This window comes from Mastigoproctus giganteus, chromosome 7 (assembly GCF_048544385.1).
Source record: "Mastigoproctus giganteus isolate SK-2022 chromosome 7, ASM4854438v1, whole genome shotgun sequence".
Taxonomy (NCBI): domain Eukaryota; kingdom Metazoa; phylum Arthropoda; class Arachnida; order Uropygi; family Thelyphonidae; genus Mastigoproctus; species Mastigoproctus giganteus.
The window spans coordinates 193,454,015-193,471,428 of NC_143581.1; the positions used below are offsets into that span (position 1 = coordinate 193,454,015).

Below are 17,414 nucleotides of genomic sequence, written 5' to 3' on the forward strand. Positions count from 1 at the left end.
ATTTATGTTTTTTATATCAGTGAAGGGGAAACACATTTCACCATAATAACGTAAAAACCAACACAATTCCAGCTATCAGTATAGTTGCAAATGCAATCAGATCGAGTTTACTACCAGTTTATAACAGATTCCACTAGCAGAAACACAACTGGAAATTGTTTTTATTGTTTTATGGTAGTAACCCCCAGAAATGTGCTTTAGTAAAATGTGAGGTGTTAATAGTGTATCTCTGCCTTTACGGTGTTGTTTATTCAGTTGCTACACACGCACAGCTTTGTTTATGTGTATCAAGCGTGCCTCCTCGTTTTGCAATTGTGGTTTATTCCCTAAAAATTAGTAAAATACTTAAAAAGGTGTGAAAAGGAAGCGCCCTGGTGAAGACACTGCAGATTCAGAGAGAAAAAGAAAAGCAATATCGATAAACAGAGGCGGACTGGATCAAAAATTCTTACCCGGGAAAATTTATAGTGTCCTTATACCATGGTTCATGGCCAAAATCACACCAGCCTCTCACCCACCGGGGTTTCCCCGGTAAGGTTTATGGCCAGTCCACCTCTGTCGATAGAGAAAAAATATGAAATTGTGAAACACTTTGAGCGAAATGAAAGACCATGTGATATTGCACGTGCTACAGACCTAAATGAGGCAACACCAAGAATTACAAAGAATGCAGAGAAAATAAAAGCAACTTTCATAGCAGGAACAACTCAAAGTGTAAATAAAATCCATTAAATTAAGACACAAAGAATTGGAAGAGATGGAACGGCTATCATCTGTTTGGATAGGAAAAAAAAAAAAAAAAAAAACAAGTTTGCTTACAATAGAAGCAAAAGCATTAGCAATATTTTATTACGTAATAGTCGTAATAAAATACTTACGTATTTTATTACGATTATTTATTGTGTTTGGTAATGTTTTGGTTACAAATATGTGTTCAATTTTGGGTGGTCGGCACCTAACCCTATTTTGCCCATAGGGCCTGTTGTTTATATTGCACGAGGGTTTCTAGGAACACAACTATCGTGCTATACGAGGACTGATTGTACTTTCTTGCACACATTACACATCAATTCAAAGAGTCGAGAATATTCTAAGACAGGGGTGGATAGGGCTGGCATTTCTGCGACCCGCTTCGAGATAGAAAAAAATTTAAGGTGTTTTTATTGAGTTAATATTTTTATTTTTGCTAGAGAAAAGTTAACAATACAAATGGAAACACAAAAAAAGACAACCAGAATATTTATATTTTGTCATATTAAAATATTAACAATAAAAATTTTAAAAAAGAGAATTTTTTTTATAAGGACATTTATCAAAATACTAGCAGCAGGTTGTAGTTACGCTTGCCTTTAATTTATATAATTATAATAGTTTCTATAATTAAATTTCAGCCTCTCATGTGAAGGAAATGGGGTGCACATAGGATAGTAGCCAATCACCTATATTTATATCAAATTTCAAATCAGTATCCCATCTGGAAGTGGAAGGATTTGGAAACAGACTAACACTCGACAATACTTAGTATATGCTTACAGAATAAATATAGATTTTACATTACAACAAGTTACATCAAATCTATTTAAAAATACAAAACAAAAATTTAAAGTTTTTTTTGTATGAACACCAAATATTTTTATTTTTACTGAGTGCCAAATGAAATTCCTTTAATGAATTCCTTTCCTTGATTTTATATCAGAAAATTTATTAATGACATCGGTAAAATCCAAATTTGCAGCCACATCATTTTCAATTGATAGTATTGCTAATGAATATAAAACTTGCCTGTGACATCGATGATCGCAAATGTTTTAATTAGCTTTAATTTGCTAATTGGTAAAACTCCTTTCCCCACCTGCTACAGTTAGTGGAATTGTCAGCATAACTCTCAATGCTATCCATAAATTTGGCAACGTATCTTGTAATTTACTATTATTTATAAATTTCAAAATATAAGTCTTTATCAGGTGTCAATATTGATTCTTAGCAGTGAAAGAATGACGTTTTCACTGCAGACTCCTAAACACAAACCAAAAAAAAAAGAGCACTTCCTTCTTGCTGACAACCAATACACTTATGTGTTGGTTGTCAGCAAGAAGGAAGCTTCTTGTTATAGTTAAAAGCTTCTTGAACGAATGCACGGAAAGAAGTGATCACTATTTCAGCAAAAATGTAAACGGAAATGCAAGAAGGGGTCAAATAGGAGCAATAAACTAATCCACAGTAAGGATACTTGAAAAATAAAATCCTCGTGGCTACAAATACGTTGAGATACAAATGGAAGAGTGGACATATGTTTTTCTCAAAACATTAACCAGGCTCTACCCTGATACCCAGGGCAGAGCCTGGAAGAAGGTAATAAAAGCGCTGCTTTCATGGGAGCTGCCATTGTTTCGCAAACTCAGTCCATCTCTGAGGGACATGAGAGAAAGTTTTCGGTTAATCTGGTATTCCCGGGTTCTCTATCCATTTTCACTAAAATCTTTGAAAGATTTTAAAATCTATGCCTTTGCATCGGACGGATGCCATGTGACTGATACATTTTTAACTGCTCACTGCACTATAGAGAAAGAAAGGGACAGAGAAAGGGCCTCCACATCTTTCCCCAAAGCGTAAGCACCCCGGGGAACCACATGGCTCGCCCGTAGCTCGGGCAAGCCCTGAGCATGGCCAACCTATTTCTGCAGAATTCTATATATTATGTTGTACATGTGCCATTTTCCACCTAGGGGCAGTTAGAGAAGCTATCAGAATCAATACCACACTCATCACCACTGAAATGTGCCTGGAAGCACAAAATGTTTTTGCTGACTAGGTAAAAGGAATTTTCATAGATCAGCAAAAACCTATATTAAATTTATTTTATAAAATTAAACAATTTTACATTTATAAAATAAATTTAACATAGGTTATTATTATTATTAGCTATATGGTGCAAGGAAGCCTGAGGCTTATGCTGCACCAGCCAAAAAAAAAAATTCCCGAGTTACCCTGAGAGAGTGTCATGGGAGCTCACTTATGGCCTTACTTATTTGCACTAAATTAACATAAGCAGTGAATACAAATTGCAGGTTCCCAATATGTTCAAAGCCAGGTGATAATTTCTGTCAATAAAAATGGAATTTATATTGTGTTTGACTTTTTTTTTTTAAGTCAGAAATTGACTCAAACTGACAATTGTGTACTGAGAAACAATAACCCTCATCAAGTTATGTAATGAGCCAAATGCACCACGAGTTATAGTCTGAGCTAGGATTTTCAAACGATGTTGTAGCTCTTTCTCTCTGAAAAGAATAAGGGAGGATCAGTAATAGCTATTTAGTGATGGTAAGCTCAATAAGGAAGGGAAGTAACAGTGAAACTTCTAAACCCATTAAAATCTGTGGTCAAAAGATGATGACAAAAGAATTTGCATCTGATAGAAAGTGTAGTGAAAGACCACCCAATTCTGTGCTGGAAGAGAGATTAAAGCAATACAAGTAGTGGTTTAAAAAAAAGTCCTAAGAAATCCATTAAAAAGGTGTGTGTGTGTGTGTGTGTGTGTGTGTGTGTGTGTGTGTGTGTGTGTGTGTGTGTGTTCACACATATGAATATATAACTGGGCTGCCTTACCATACTACACCAAAAAATTTGGAAAATATAACCGAATTTAAAACTGTGGAAATCAACACTACATATAATTTCATCTATTTGAACGTGATTGAAAAATAGAGTTTGCTGAAATTGTGCTTTGGGCAAGACCTTTTAAAGTAACTATCTGGTAAGATGAAGCAGTGTTTCATGTTAAAGTTTCATTAACAGACTCAACAGGCATTACTGAAGATCGCATGATCTTCAGGAAACAGCAGAGAATAATCAGTCATTCCAAAGTGATATGACAAAATTTTCAACCCACTATTTTTACAAATGGTACCGTGCTATGATTTGAAAATTATATGCAATTTTATGTTTGATTTTCAAATTATTTCAAAGTTTGAACTGAAATATAACTGTGCAACCTCTAATACAGCAGTTTTCAACAGGGATGAAACAACATTCCAGGGATGCCACGTAATTTGGGTTCAAGTTACTAAACTTATTATTTTTTAAATTTATATGTTTATTTCATTATAAAAAGGTGTACAGTATCTTTTTAATTTTGTGGTGATCTATAATTGATGTTTACTTAGTACATCTATATAAAATTATTATATACTGTATACATATAATTTGTATTACGAAATGTAATTTTTATATTATTGTAATAACTGGGCACCCCCATAGCCAGGTGGGCAGGAGCAGCAGTGTGTAGCACACACTTCTTGATTAGACCGGGGTTCGAGCCCATGACCACCAAATACGGAAAGGTCAGGGAATGACCATCGCATATCCCCGGAGCAATACGGCCTTAGTTGCTAATGCTCCTAAAAACCAAATAACAACAACATCGTAATAACTATCATATATATATATATGTGTGTGTGTGTGTGTGTGTGTGTGCGCGCGTGTGTAGAGAGAGAATTGGATCTAACAGGCAAAAAATTGAGTAGGGGGTGCTGCAAAATAAAATAAATTACTTAGGGGTGCTGTTATTAAAAAAAAAAAAAGGTTGAAAACCACTGACTATTATACCTTGCTACACTTGCTACTTAAGATGGACAAAAATTTTGTCTATCATAAGTCATGATTGTCCAAAATGTGCAGAAAACAATCTTTATAGGGTGGTACTCCTAACCAAACTTCAGTATGCCTAGGTAAAACTGGCTTAACATTAATCTCCCTAACAAATGGATTGGCAGATGTGGGCCTATAAAGATCCCCAATTTATTTTTTTCCCTTTAATGCTGAGCCAAAGAAAAAGTTTCCCAGAGAAGGTAAACAACTGTTGATGAAATTGATGCCATTATCAGGGAGTCAAGGAGCAGTCCTGTGCACTTTCTTTCACATTAAGTGCAAAATGTATCGCCAGAATGAGAAAGGCTGTTGACAATGAGATTTGAATGCAGGGAAAGTAAGTGGAACAAACCTGTCTAACGGATAATGATATTAAGTATTCCAACAATACATTTTGCAAAACAGGTAGCAAATTTCAAATCATCATTTAGTGATATGTTCATAATAACATATACTGTTATTAAATTTTTATTTGTAAAAGAATAAGAAGTTTACCTCAATATGATATGTAGAACACTTCTGTATGATACTCTCCAAAAATTAAATTAAAAAATCGAAAATATTACATTACAGTAAAAGATTAATTGAAAACAATAAAAAATTAATTAGAATTTAATGAAAAAATTTTGCAAAACAATTTTCCTTCCTGAAGCTGACAATGCTTTTCAACCGTATATCATGATCACAGGAATGAAAATTACCAAATAGGTGCGAGCATGAATCTTAAATAGGGATTATTTGTCTTCGTGCATGTGCTTTTACTTAAAAGACCACGAATCAGAGATTAGATATGGCCGGTGAACATCAACTGATTTCTCATGTAATTTAATTTTGACAGTTTCTGCAATTAATAGTCTTGTATAGTTATGTTGGACACTAAGTATCTTGCTCGTTGAATAAAAAGTATGTTTTTCATTAACAGCATGAAATGCTGATTCTGACACTGCTGAATGAGAAGCACGAACTGAGGCCGTGTGGAACCTTGATAAGACGAGTTGCAATCACCGCAAGAAATGTTGTATACCAGGTCATTTATTTGTGTTGCAAATGAGGAAAGGACTGAGCGATTGTTCAGTATAGTGTGTAATTTCCGTATTGGTCTGGCTACAATTTTAAATTCAGTATCTTTAAAGAATGCTAAGCTGTTTGTGCCACTGTTCAAACATGGGACAGAAATAAAGTTTTTTGACGTTACTATTGTTGGTTGGTGTAGTTTTTTTGTATCCTATCCTTAGCTTGTACCCTAATTCGGTTTATTGTAGCAAAGGGGTAACCCCGGTTTAAGAATCTGCTGGTTAATACCTATTTCTGAGTCCAAAGCAGATTCCGTCATTGAATATTTATAGGCATTGAGAAACTGATTAAAGATAATAGATCTTTTGTAGGTGAAAGGGTGATAGCTGTTATAATGCAGAAGCATACCGGTGTTTGTAAGTTTACGATAGATGTTAAATTGGATGAGTCTCAAGTAAGTGTGAAATTTAGAAAATTTAATGACTTAGTATACGTATCCTCCCTTTCCAACGTAAAATTGAGTCTAGAATTAATATTATTAAATGAATGTAAAATGTCTTGGATAGTGCTACTATCGGTGATAACAAGAACATTGTCTAAATACCTTCCATAGTATGTGATTAGGGGTAGAAAGGGCATCAAATGTATAAACTGTTGAACAGTGGCACAAACAGCTTAACAGATTCTTTAAAGATACTGAATTTAAAATTGTGGCCAGATCAATACAGAAATTACACACTATACTGAACAACTGCTCAGTCCTTTCCTCGTTCGCAACACAAATAAATAACCTGGTATACAACATTTCTTGTAATGATTGCAACTCGTCTTATCAAGGTTCCACGTGGCCTCAGTTCATGCTTCTCGTTCAGCAGCGTCAAAATTAGCCTTTCATGCCATTAATGAAAAACATACATTTTTATTCAACGAGGCCAAAATACTTAAGTGTCCAATGTAATTATATGAGACTATTAATTGCAGAAACCATCGAAATTAAATTACATGAGAATTCAGTTAATGTTCGCCAGTCATCTCTAATCTCCGATTAAATCTTTTGGTCTTTTGCACGCATGCACAAAGACAAAATCCCTATTTAAGATCCATGCTCACTACTATTCGGTAATTTTCATTCCTGTGATCACGACAAACGGTTGAAAAACGTTGTGAGCTTCAAGCAGGAAAATCATTTTGAAATATTTTTGTTGAATTCTTTTAATTTTTTACTTAATTTTTAATTGCGTTCAATTGATTTTTAATTATTTTCAATTAATCTTTTACTGTAATGTAATATTTTTGATTTTTTAATTTAATTTCTGGAAAGTATCATATGGGAGTGTTCTACTTATCATATTGAGGCAAACTTCTCTTATTCTTTTACAAATATTGAGATTAATGTAGAACGGATTATTGAGCATCACAGCTCTGGTTTATACTATCACCATCATTAAATATAAAAATACATTTAATTCTCCATCCCAAAGAAATAAAAAAGAGAAATGTTACCTAAAGGTGGCATCTAACTGCTGAGCAGCAGTGCCAGCAACTAAATAGATAGGATGATGGGCTGCTGGAGACCAAGCAATATTAGCAGTACGGTCTATTTCCTTGACCTTCATTGTCTCCTTTTTTCCTATAACAAAATGTACAATTACATTTTTAGTGGTAAATGTTAAGTAATATTGAGCCTGTTACATCTGAACAAATTATTATGCAATTTCCAATATAAATTTAAAATCAAAATGTACTTTAATTACATTCATCTTAATACAAGTTTCAAAAATACTATAGAAGTATAGGAGTATATCTCAATGCAAAATCAAAATTTGTGTCTGTGTGTGAAATCCAAATTTGTATACCTTACTGTCTTTCAGATATCATTTCTTTCACTGTCTTTGATCATGCTGAAGATTGAGAGCCAAGTATTCAACTTTATAGCTTAGGCTTATACACAACTTAGACAAATAAGCTGCAGCTATTATCAACCCACTGCAGGATGGAAGCCTCCTCAACAATTCATGTTGAGGGAAATGAACCATAATCTGTCATGATGGTCCAGTGCGGGTTGGCAGATCGACTGTATTTAGCAGTCAGGGGCTTGAACCCCGGTCTACTCAAGGAGTGTGTGCTACTGCACTCCCACTCCTGACCACTCGGCAACGGAGGCCTTCACCTAGACAAATACCATTACCTAAATTCTGCCCGAGTTCTAATATCTTTTTAAATCAACATATATTCACCATAAAAGGTAATTCCAGTGTACATTCAAAAATCTCAGACACCGACAGAACAAATGGCTTCTTATCATCTGGTATGTGCTCTATTTGCAAATATAAGAGGAATAATGTACTTTCTATATAACCGAGTGGTATACAGAAGTATACCACTTGGTTATATGGAAAGTACATCACTTCCATTTAAACAAAAATTGTTCTGCATACGTCTAAGAATTGAGCCACATTTGCCCCATGCAGGATTTTATTAGTAGTAGTAGTAGTACCAGCAAATAAGAGAAGGAAGAAAGCTTAAATTTCAACAAAAAAAAAAAAAAAAACCTCACCTCATCTATCCACTCCAATAATATGCTTCCTTAAATTTATTTAAACTACTCACTTCCAAAATACCAGGTGGCAATTTATTTGATTGAAGGAGCATAGGAGTATAAACACATTTGCACCCATCTGTAGGAATCTCCCACGAATCCAAGAACACTTATAATTACGAGAAATGGTTTGCTTACCTCTTCAGTCATTTCCTTTAATATTATTGTAATAAAGTAGTTTTACTATTAATATATTACTAACTTTAATATCACTCTTAATATTGTTGCAATACTATAGGGTATCTTTCTCAATGCAGTAACTGAAATCAGATTCACACACTTGACTGTACTCATTTTTATCACAAGGAGATCACTGCTCCCCCAAGACCAAGGGGGAGCTGTGATCTACCTTGCATCAAATGCATTAGTAGAGGCATATGATGCAAGAAAGCAAACTTATGCAGCATCAGCCAAAAAAAAAAAAAAAAAACCACTCGCATTTCACCCCTCCGTTCGTTCGAAATACTTGTCCAGCTGAACCTTAAATTTATTTAGGCTATCAACTTCCAAAACAAGGGATGGAAGTCTGTTCCACCAACTAACTACCCGCTGGCTAAAGTCAAATTTCTGCACATCTATCTTACACCTGTCTTTCCTCAATTTGAATTTATGCCCTCTCAGGTGATTATTCTGAGCAAGAGGAAGATTCCCATCGGCACTGAGCATGCTCAAACCATTTAAGGCTTTATACATCTCTATCAGATCACCTCGCCGGTGCCTAGTCTACAGACACTGTAATTTGCAAAACTTAAGCCTTTCTTCGTAAGAGCAACCGTTTGTTCCATTCTAATCTTGTTGCCCTGCTCTGTACTCGTTCCAGCAGCTCTACATCCTTCTTGAAATGAGACCTCCAGACCTGTACACAGTACTCAAGGTGTGGCCTAACCATTGCCTTATACAAGAGAATAATCACCTCCTTATCCCTGCTAGAAAAATTCCTGTATATCATTGACAAGCCACCATGAGCTACTCTTGCAGCCCGTCTGCACTGCTCAGAGAACTTCATTCTGCCTGCACAATTACCCCCAGGTCCTTTTCATTCTCTACCACTGTCAGTGTAGTACCACAGAGTTGATACATTGCTCTGGGTTACTGTTTCCCCATATGTAGTACTTTACATTTGTCAATGTTAAACTTCATTTGCCACCTCTCAGCCCATCTGCTCAACCTTTCCAGATCCTGTTGCAGCAGCATAGCGTCAGTAGTGTCCTTAACAACCCTGCCCACCTTTGTATCATCTGCAAACTTGGACATTAAGCTTGATTATTTCGATATACCATCATCAATATCATTTATAAATACAGAAAACAATGAACCCAACACCGAACCCTGAGGAACTCCACTAATAACATTAGTCCACGATGAGCAGTGTCCATCGATTACCACTCTGTCTTCTCCCCCTCAACCATCTCTTTATCCATAGCAGCAATTTGCCTCCAATGCCACACTGCTCCAATTTGTGCAGCAGTCTTCCAGATGCAACAGTATCAAAAGCCTTTCTAAGATTCAAATATATAATATCAAAGTTATAACCTGCATCCAGTTCTTTTGTGACTGCATCATAGTATCCAATTAAATTGGTCAGGCAAGACTTTCCCTTAACAAAATCATGATGTGTCCGAGCTATAACTGAAGTCTTGTCTAGATGATCCTGCAGTGCTTCTTTACCCAGTGCCTTCATTAATTTTTCTGGAACAGAAGTTAAACTCACAGGTCTATAATTACTTGTGTCAGCCATTGATCCTCCTTTGTGAATAGGAGTCACATTTGCACATCTCCAGTCTATGGGTACCTCCCCTGAGTCTAAAGAGGCTCTCATAATTATGGCTAAGGGTTTGCTTACTTCCTTTGCTGCCTCCTTTAATATAACTGGATAGATCCCATCCACCCCGGGTGCCTTTTTTATGTTTATCCTCAACAATTTCTTCTCCACTTTCCTCTCAGTTATTACAAAATCATCTAGCTCACTGCCAGAGTTTACTTTACCTCTGGCATTCCCCTTCCTGAATAACTCTTCATGTGTGAATGTAGATGCAAAATACTCGTTAAGTTTGTTAGCCACCTGAGCAGGATCCTCAACTGTTGAACCATCAATATCCAGTGGACCAATCTGATTCATCCCTTTCCTTCTAAAGTTTCCATAGGTAAAGAACTCTTTTCTGTATTTCTTTGCATCCTTTGCCAAGAATTTCTCATAATCTGCCTTTGCCAGATTATGATTTCTCATAATCTGCCTGTGACTTGGTTACACACCAGCTTATATCTATTATAGGCTTCCATGTCACCCATTAATTTATATGTATCCAATGCATTTTTCTTCTCTGCCATATGTCTCATTAGTTCACCTGACATCCATTTAGGCCTAAACCTTGAACAATATTTCTTAGTTGGTATGTAAAGCCTAGTAGCTTCCAAGATAAGTTCTTTGAATGCTTCCCATTTTGAATTTGCTGTTGGTAACATCATCAGTTGGTCCCACTGTACAGAATTTAAATACTGTCTCAGACCATCATAGTCGCCTTTACGAAAGCAAAAACCCTTCCCTTTACCCCTAATGGTAGTTACCTCTTTGAGTAAATCCCACTTCAACACACTGTGATCACTGCCACCTAGTGGTTCCTTTATCTGCAGATTCTTAATTCATGAAGAATCACTACTGATAATCAGATCAAGAGTATTACTCCCTCTAGTTGCCTCCCGAACATGATGATGTAGAAAACAATCATTCAATAAATGCAACCTTGCTAGTGTGTGAGTGACCAACCCACAATATCCAGTCAATATCTGGGAAATTAAAATCCCCCATTATGACTATTTTTTACTGGCCCACTATTTCCCTGTACAGTTTCTTATTATACTCATCAGCGTCATTAGGCCTATAGCACACTCCTACTCTCAATTTTGATCTCCCAATGCTTATGTCACACCAAACTCTCAACACTCTGTGATCACTGCCACCTAGTGGTTCCTTTATCTGCAGATTCTTAATTCATGAAGAATCACTACTGATAATCAGATCAAGAGTATTACTCCCTCTAGTTGCCTCCCGAACATGATGATGTAGAAAACAATCATTCAATAAATGCAACCTTGCTAGTGTGTGAGTGACCAACCCACAATATCCAGTCAATATCTGGGAAATTAAAATCCCCCATTATGACTATTTTTTACTGGCCCACTATTTCCCTGTACAGTTTCTTATTATACTCATCAGCGTCATTAGGCCTATAGCACACTCCTACTCTCAATTTTGATCTCCCAATGCTTATGTCACACCAAACTCTCAACACTGCACTGTCCAGCGATGTCGACTGGCTTCACTTTCGTGGATTTTGTGTTTTTTAACTAATAGCATAACCCCTCCTCCCTTCCTGTCCTGTCTATCCTTTCTGTACACACTGTACTCCCCAAATTCCAGTTCTGCATTCCTTATATCTGTGTGACACAATACATCTCTGATATCCCAACAATATCTGCCTTTGATGTTTTGAGCAATACCTCAAATCATCAAATTTATTTACCAAACTCCTAGCATTGGTGTAAACATATATATGTTTATACCAATACATGCACGTGTTCCTATTCTTAGCTACCCTAACACAACCCATGTGTTTACTTATACCGCAATGACTCCCAGTAGTCTTTGAAATATCCTGCATCTTGTTTTCCAGGCTGCTGCTCATTCCAATAGAAACAGTGCAAGAATCACTTTCACCTCTGCCTGTGGCTACTGTTAATCTATTAGTCCTTGTATCACCCCCAAGCTAGCAGTTTTCCGACCCACCTAACACTGCCACCCCAAAGCATTCAGCTTTGGGGTGGATATTCAATTTAGAAACAAACACCATTATTTGTGATTATGCTCAAGTTGCTAATTTCTTTTTAGTATTAGTAAAAGCAAATTACATAAGAAAGCAAGCATCAGCCAAAAAAAAACAGACTTCCCATTTCATCTGTACATCACCCATCCAGCAGTTTATCTACTTGTTCCTTGAATTTATTCAAACTACACACCTCAACAATACCAGATGGAAGTTTGTTCCAACAATCAACTACCCTCTAGCTCAGTGTTTCTCAACCTTTTCGTCATTGCGGCACACTTTTAAAAATGCTAAAATTTTGCGGCACAATACAACAACCACTATTATACTCTTAAATATTATAGACATATAGATATATACAGGGTGTCTCAAAAATACACAGCATAACTTCAGGAATGAGTTCCTCATGTGTAGACAAAAATATTTTATATCAACATAGTTCCGGAAATGCTTTGTTCCCGAGTTATCAACCAAAATGTCTTATCTCCCGCAGGTGATTTCCTTCATCACAAGGTACTGACAGAATCTGGTGGTTTTTCCATTCCAACCATGCACTCAAATCAGGAGCAAGCGGATATCACTTTATGTACAGCTTGGCGGATGGCAATGCTCTGAAGGCTCGCTGTTTGTACCAAGAAAGGTTCCCAGAATGAAGATATCTAGACAGGAAAACGTTTGAAGGTATCCATCGACGCCTTTGTGAACATGGGACCTTTACACCTCATGCTGCCGACAGAGGACGACCAAGATCTACAACTCCTGAAGTAGAGGAGGAGATTTTGGATGTTGTGCATGCCACTCCTGGAATCAGCAAGCGCAGAATAGCAATGCAACTGGCTGTTCAACATTCGACTATTTGGAGAGTGTTGCGAGAACACACCAACTGTATCCTTACCATCTGCAATGGGTACAGGCCTTGTCACCAGCAGATTACTCTGTGCAAGTAATGTTCTGCCAGTGGTTCTTACAGCAGTGTGGTACAACCCCTCACTTTCTTGCCTTTGTGATATTCACAGATGAAGCACAGTTCACACGAGACAGAATCCAAAACTTTCACAATCAGCAGTTCAGCCTCAACATCTGGGTGGGTGTTTTTGGTGATAAGTTATTTGGACCCCATGTACTTCCAAACAAACTCACTGGGCAGGCGTACAGAAACTTTCTGGAAAACAACATGTCTGGTTTCTTGGACGATGTGCCACTGATCATTCATCAACAGGCACACTTCATGCATGATGGCGCTTCCGCACATTTCAGCCACCTAGCCCGCAATTATCTGAATCGAAGGGTTCCTGGTCGGTGGATAGGTAGAGGTGGACCAACTGCCTGGCCTCCACGCTCACCTGATTTAAATCTAGTGGATTTAAATCAGGTGATGTGGAAACTCTTCGCAATCGAATTGTGGCAGGTTGTGAGACAATACAAAACATGCCAAGAATTTGGCATCGTCTTCGCGAGTCCACGAGACTTTGACATATGCAGAAATTTGCGGAAATTTTGTGCGGAAATTTGCCTTTAGCCAGTGGGTGGTTAATTGCTGGAACAAACTTCCATCTGTCGTTATGGAAGTTGATAGGGTGATTAAATTTAAGGAGGAACTGGACAGGCATTTGGAGGGAATGGTGTGTTTTTTTTTTTTTGGCTGATGCTGCATAAGCTCATACATTTGCTTTCTTGCATCACATGCCACTACTACTAGACGTTGATGCGTGGCCTGTATTCAGGCAGAAGGTGGGCATTTTGAACAATTACTATAAGGTGATGTGAACAGTTAAGTGTCATAGACAGACCTTCAAAACTCGGAAACCAAGCATTTCCGGAACTATGTTGATATAAAATATTTTCATTGTCCACATATGAGGAACTCATTCCTGAAGTTATGCCATGTATTATTGAGACACCCTGTATATTATAAATAAAAATTATAAATAATATACAGTATATATACTATAATATATATACATATGTTCACAAACTGGAAGTTATTTCTGTTGGGTATACTTAATAATACACTTATTATTTGTTTTAGATGCTTTTAATGTTCTTTTTTGAACATACATAAATTGTATGAAATTTAAAATAGAAAATATGGAAAAAATTAACATATTTAAATATAAAAACAAACAAATATACATTCTTCTTCTTCAAGTCACACAGCTCCCTGAGGAGCTGTTGTGGCCACCAACAAATTATTCCTAAAGCTGCATTGATCATGTGCTCTACAAGTGGCATCGCAAATGTCATGCCCAGGAGTTCACTGATTCCATCCTTCCACCTAGTTGCAGGTCTTCCTCTGCACCTCTTCCCTTCGTTTTTCCTTCCATTATATTCTTCAACAGAAAGTTTTCCCTTCTTACTATATGACCAAAAAACTTGAGTTTTTTTTGTTGATACTAGGAAGAAGAAGAAATTTAGGCCTCCCAATTTTATTCAATACCCACTCATTTGTTCTTCGATCCAAGTAAGAATTATGCAGTATTCTCCTGTAACACCACATTTCAAATGCCTCAATTTTCTTCCTGTCAACTCTTTTCAGATTCCATCCTTCACATCCATAAGCGGCAACTGGAAAAATTAATGAATCAATGATTCTCAGCTTCGTCTTTAGGAGCAGATCATGATCTCTCCATAATTTTATCAGATCAGCGACCGTTTTAGCAATTGCCTGTCGTCTCTTTAAATCATTTTAGCAGTCACTATTTTTATTTATTCTTGACCCTAAGTAATCAAATACATCAACTTCTTTGATATCTTGCCCATTAACCTTCACTTTACTGGAATCGAGATTATCACCAATCGCCATAATTTTAGTTTTACACATGTCCAGAAACAATCCTTTTTTCTTACTGGCTTCACATACTCTCCTCACAGTTTCTTAAAGATGATCCTTAGAATTACAAATTAGCACAGTATCATCTGCATAATGAAGGTTGTTTATCTTCAGTCCTCCAGTTTTGATGCCAGTCTAAATCTTCCAAAGCTTCACGCATGATATCTTCAGCATAAAGATTAAAAAGGTGAGGCGACAAAATACAGCCCTGCCTGACACCATTACGTATTGCGAAAAAGTCCATGTTTGTTCTCACAGTTCCAGTAGCTTAACCAGCTGAATTATGTAGATTGGAAAACCCATAATAGTCACCGTTTCCCATAGTTTCTCACGTTGAACACAATCAAATGCTTTTGCATAATCTATAAAACACAAAACGACTGGAACATTGAATTCTTTGCATTTTAATGATCAGTTGTAGGCTTTAGATCTGATCTCTGGTTCCTCTACCGTTTCTGAAACCTGCTTGCTCTTCTGGCGATTCTGAGATTCTTCTTGAGATTCTGCTTAATATGATTTTAAGAAGAATCTTGCTAGCGTGAGAAATTAGGCTAATAGTCCTGTAATTTGAGCAAATTTTCAGATCTCCTTTTTTGGTAAAGGGATAAAAATTGATTTCTTCCAATCTGATGGCCACCAACCCGTTTCCCAAATTTTTACAATCATTTTATGAAAAAACTCGGCACCCTTCACACCTGTAGCTTTAATCAATTACGCTGGGATTTCATCAATTCCAGGTGACTTGCCACATGTTAGTTCTCTGATGGCTTTTTTTGGCTTCTTCCTTCAGTGAACTGGTTCATGATCACACTTGAAAAGGGGGTAGCAGATCATTATGGCCAGCAGGTGCTCGGAAGAGCTGCTCACAGTATTCTTTCCACCTTCCTTCGATTGTGTTCTCCTCCGTTAATTTCCCCTTTGGAGTTCTTAATTACATTAAGTTTTGGTCGGAACTTTTGTCTTAAGGACTTAATTACATCGTAATCTTTTTAGTGTTGTTTCGTTTATTGTGGTATTCGATTTCTTTACACTTTCGATTGATATAATCCTGTTTATCCTGGCTTAAACAGCACTTGATGACTTTGCTTCGTTCCTGATACTCTGTTTCCTTGTACACGCTGGGTTTTTGCAGTTCTCTGTTCAATAAGTTTAAAAGTGGCTTCTGTAATCCAAGGCTTCCTGATCTTTGACCTTTCTCTAATGTATCTATTTGCTGAATCCTTAATGCTTTTTTGTATTTTCCCACATTTCCTCAGGCAGCATATCGTCATCTAGTTCTAATAGAGCTTGAAAACGATTGCCTGTTTCAAACATATAATCATTTGGAATATTTTCTACATCCAATCGTCTAGGGAAAACCTTATTCATGATCTTTTTCAGCTTCAGCTTGAGCACTATGTGGAGTAGCTTATTACCACTACCACAATCTGCTACAGGAAGTGTTTTTGCTATGATTACACTGGAACGCCACCTTTGCTGGGATATAATCAATCTGATTCCTTGTTTTATGATCAGGAGATGTCCATGTGTTCTTTGGTGCTGCTGAAAGCAGGTATAGAGATATAACATTGTAATCAGTGAGACAGTTGGGTTTGATGGGAGCATATAGTTTTTTAATACGAGGATTTATTGCGGATAGGCTTACTCTCAGCTCCTCTTCTACCGACCTTAGTCTCTCTCATTTTTTTTTTTTGTTTAATCTCATTTAAAGAGGAAAACCTGTTTCTCACAAGTAGTAAGTGGAAAATGGCAATAAAATTCTAATTGCCTTTTCCGAAATTTGTGGATATTCCTTTTGAATTTTGTTAATATTTTAATTTGCTAATATTGGCATTATTAAAGTGAATTTCCAGCGACTGGCCACTACAGATCTCAGCCAATTCTTCTTCCTCTTGCAGATTCCGAAGTTCTAACGTCGGAAGGTTTCTTGTTGTAAATGAGTCTCTTACATACAAATTTTGTTTCGTATCAAGAGATGGAAAGTAATGCTCAATTTTTGTCTTTAACAGATCTAATGTTTCACTTATTACATTAATTATTTTAGTAGAATTCGTTTTGGCAGTCAAGGGGAAACATTTCTAAATTTTTTTCACTTACCTATTTTTCCCATATACTCAACTTGTCAGTAGAAGTGAGTAAATTTTCCTCTGGACCTTGCATACTGATACTTAATTTATTAAGCTGTGCAAATAAATCTGCTAGTAAAGCTAATTTACATAACCAAATTTCATCACTTAAATAATCACAAGATTTTGATTGCTCCAGTGAAAAAAATATAAGCATTTCCTCGCACAATTTGTCCAACGCACAAGTACATTTCCTTTTGATAGCCATTGAACTCAATGATCAGACTCCAGTTCCTCGCATAAATTTCCGAAAATATGTATTTTTTGTGGTCTAGTTTTGATATAATTGACTATTTTAACCACTTGATCAAGTACAAGTTTTAATTATGCTGTTCGAAAGTGGTACTGTCATTATTTTTTTTCCAGGTTCCTCT

At 36.5% G+C, this 17,414-nt stretch overlaps 1 protein-coding gene across 2 annotated transcripts in view; it reads right to left on the reverse strand.

Moving 5' to 3' along the window:
* Sec31 (COPII coat complex component secretory 31) overlaps window positions 1-17,414 on the reverse strand; it is a 267,687-nt gene that overhangs the window by 206,452 nt on the left and 43,821 nt on the right. For both annotated transcript variants that reach the window (XM_090378035.1, XM_090378034.1), the window contains exon 2: window positions 7,168-7,294. In XM_090378035.1, coding sequence (XP_090234161.1) covers window positions 7,168-7,280 — 113 coding nt within the window. In that variant the 5' untranslated portion in view covers window positions 7,281-7,294. The remainder of the gene's footprint in view (window positions 1-7,167; window positions 7,295-17,414) is intronic.